Raw genomic sequence first — 3,047 nt, forward strand, 5'->3', positions numbered from 1 at the left:
TGAAACTTTATCTCACCATCACAGGTGGAAACACAAACTCACACACAATGAACACAGTGTTTCCAGACCCATGTAATCTGATTACTTTTCTGTGAGTATTATTATTATTATTTTTCCCCTTTTTATTTATGCAAGTTTCAATTTTTTTTTTTACACAGTCACAAACAGCAGGACAGAGGAACACAGACAATAAAGACAGTGAGTATTATTATTTTTGAGTCTGCTAAATGTCTTTAATAAAAATCTCCTGCAGTTAAATTGTGGACGTTCCCTTTTGAACCCTCTTACAGGTGACTCCAGCCTTTCAAAGTAAGAGTCCATCGGGACTGTCCAGGCCTCTAAAACCATCCCAGGTAACAAGTTGGTAAGTCCATTTAAAGCTTTGAATGACAGCCATTAAAAGGAGATTCTTTGATCAGCACCAGATTCCTGTTGATTTTCAGAATAAAATGATACATCCTTTAATACGATGGCTGATAATTACCAGTTTGATTATTTCAGCCAAAGCTGAATCTGCTCAGAGAAACAGGACAGAAGAAGTCACCCCAAGTTACTTTAATTCTGTCAACACAAAGTTAAACAGTCACAAACCGTCAGCGTTACATTAGTGACAGAGTGCTCTTATTGTGAAAATCTGCCTCCGCTCAGGTGAAGCCCTGGCTTTCCAGGAAGCAGATGAACTATAATGAAGTAAGTGGAGCTTGTTGTTGGTGTGTGTGAAGAAACTGTAAGTTTGCTTAGTCCACAGAGGACGCAGCATCCGTGATAACGTTATAGGCCTTTACCTCCTTTACTGTCACAGTAATTAACGATTAATTAATCACCTGCCAGAGCTCTAACGCTAAGCTAGCCACACGGCATGCTAACGCTAACGCTAATTCACAAGTTAAAAATGTGTTTGAGCACTTCGTGAATGAGAGCAGCAGCAGCACAGAGCTAGTTGATGGTCATATGGTTACAGAGAGAGCAGCAGACTTTGTAAATGATTATTTACTCACATTTACATTCATTTTACTGTCAAATACACGCAGTAACTTTAAACAGCTGTTGTTATCAAGTGAAAATAGCAAAGATGTCAGGACTGGGCTGAGTCCCAGTGTTTCATCATCCTAGTGACACTTCAGACAGTCAAAACTCACCAGAGCTTCTCATTATCATCAGGACAGATTTAGGTCATCATCCATCAAATGTTGACACATAGTGGGTTTGTCATTCTCTCGGCTGACACTGAGATGAAGCAGGAAAGAAGCAGCTGATATTTGGACAGCACACGGTTGATGTGCACATGAATGATTTGTGTGAAGCCCAGACCTCCCTCTCCCCAGTCCCCCGGACAAAGTACTTACTACTATCTTTACTATCATCACAGTAGTAAGTTTGTAGTAAGTAGTAAGTTTCACAGAAGGAAATTTATGTTTTTCTTAATGAAAACTAACATCTCTACCTTGTCAGGTTTGAGCCTGTTTCTGTTCTCATCAAGGACGCTTGCAACGACACTAAAATATCTCTCACTGTCCACAGAGCTACAGGGGGCACTGAGATACTGGGTTTCAGCATCAGCCATAGAGGGAAACTGATTAAAATGTTCTTTCCAGTACTGAAGTGGGTCGCTTTTCTTAGAGGTGTTTTTTTCTGAGAGGTAGGTCTGCACTTGAGGTTCTGCTGATGTGGTACTCATGGACCATCTCTGTGACTGCCTCTCTTGCAAGATTTCCTCAAAGGCAACGTCCAGGCTGCTACGTGCTTCACGATGTGGTGCCTTGCTCACTGGCTCATTTTCCTCTGGCACTGCACTGACAGCCCTCTTCCCCTCTGTCTTTGCCACCTCCTGGATAAGTTGTTCCTTTGCAAGCAACAGGTTGGCTGACTTTGTGAAAAAGCTAGAAACAGATAAAAGTAACACACAATTCAAAACTATAAGACAAGAGGCGCCACATAGTGCAGCTCTTCAGTTAGGCAACTGCCTACGCACATACTTTTAATAAACAATTTTAAAAAAAATCCAACTTTAGAACTAAATTACCCAAAACTAAATTAAAAAGGAAGTAAAAAATAAATTGGCTTAATACTGGTGTCTGTTGATGACTTTACTTTATATAAACATGCTGTACAAAAGGTACATTTTAATTTCACTATACTTGCCCATCGTTGTATCTGGTATCTAGAAAAGTGGCTCAGTTCAACATCAGCATAGGGCTTCTCCACAGCCTCCAGCAGAGTCCTCTTAATTGTTTTTATTCCCTGGTCATCACCATCCTCCCGAGACAGAACACATCTGAGGACTCATGAGTGAATGGATGACTTAATGAATGCACTTAATGAGGTATTATGGTTTGTTTCAAACAATATAAGTAAGAAATAAAAATACCAATTACCTGTTATGGCGGGGATCACATCAGCTGCAGTTACAGTCTCCCTGCTCACGTCCCTGGTCAGTTCTTCAAAGGGGGAGAGCACATCAGCAGTCTTATCCATCAGCTCCCACTGGTGAGCTGTCACTGTTGCTGGTAGAGTGTGCTCAGCTGCAAAGACATTAAGAGCACGTTTTTGTTGCAGTACGCTCCGCAGCATGTAGAGGCTGCTGTTCCATCGTGTCTGCACATAAGAGAACATGATTCGCTTTATTTTTGTGCAAAGCAGGTAATGTATTAGTGGCTTACTAAATCAAGTGTATGGGAAATAATAATAAAATAGAAATACATTAAAGAATGTTTCGAGAGGACTGTCACCTGTACATCTTGCTGTAGGCACTTGATATCCATATTTAGGTCCATCTGTATGTCTTCTAGTCGAGAGTAGGCCTACAATCTTCCTTGCATTGGCCAGGGTCTCTGTCACGCTGCGCTAAGACAACAGGCCCTCATGCACACAGAGTTGACAGGAATGGGCGACACAGCCCACACTCGGAATCCCTCATAGCTTTCTTCATATTTTCCGCATTGTCACGCAAAATTACATGGACCCGTTGCTTGTCAATTCCCCAGTTGTTCATCTTTTCAATCGATTGCTGGATGCGCTCTGCGGTGTGCGATCTGCGAAATTCCTGG

At 41.6% G+C, this 3,047-nt stretch overlaps 1 protein-coding gene across 1 annotated transcript; it reads right to left on the minus strand.

Annotated features, from left to right (window-relative positions):
• Positions 1–1,396: 1,396 nt before the first annotated feature.
• Positions 1,397–2,613, minus strand: LOC146578115 (zinc finger BED domain-containing protein 4-like). Its single transcript, XM_085267758.1, has 2 exons — positions 2,376–2,613; positions 1,397–1,944 (listed from the first exon to the last, which is right to left on the minus strand). The coding sequence occupies exons 1-2, from the start codon at positions 2,611–2,613 to the stop codon at positions 1,397–1,399; spliced, it is 786 nt and encodes a 261-aa protein (XP_085123884.1).
• Positions 2,614–3,047: the final 434 nt, after the last annotated feature.

The sequence above is a fragment of the Mchenga conophoros genome, linkage group LG3, assembly GCF_057382185.1.
Source record: "Mchenga conophoros isolate Kocher_MC1m ecotype Shallow Benthic linkage group LG3, M_conophoros_male_GT1.1, whole genome shotgun sequence".
Lineage (NCBI taxonomy): Eukaryota > Metazoa > Chordata > Actinopteri > Cichliformes > Cichlidae > Mchenga > Mchenga conophoros.

What these genes read in the sequence shown, in the direction of transcription:
- LOC146578115 (XM_085267758.1), bottom strand. Translation starts at nt 2,613, where the DNA reads ATGTTCTCTTATGTGCAGACACGATGGAACAGCAGCCTCTACATGCTG. An exon ending in TGTGATCCCCGCCATAACAG is followed by an intron (nt 1,945 to 2,375) that starts GTAATTGGTATT and finishes CTAACTGAAGAG; the next exon opens with CTGCACTATGTGGCGCCTCT.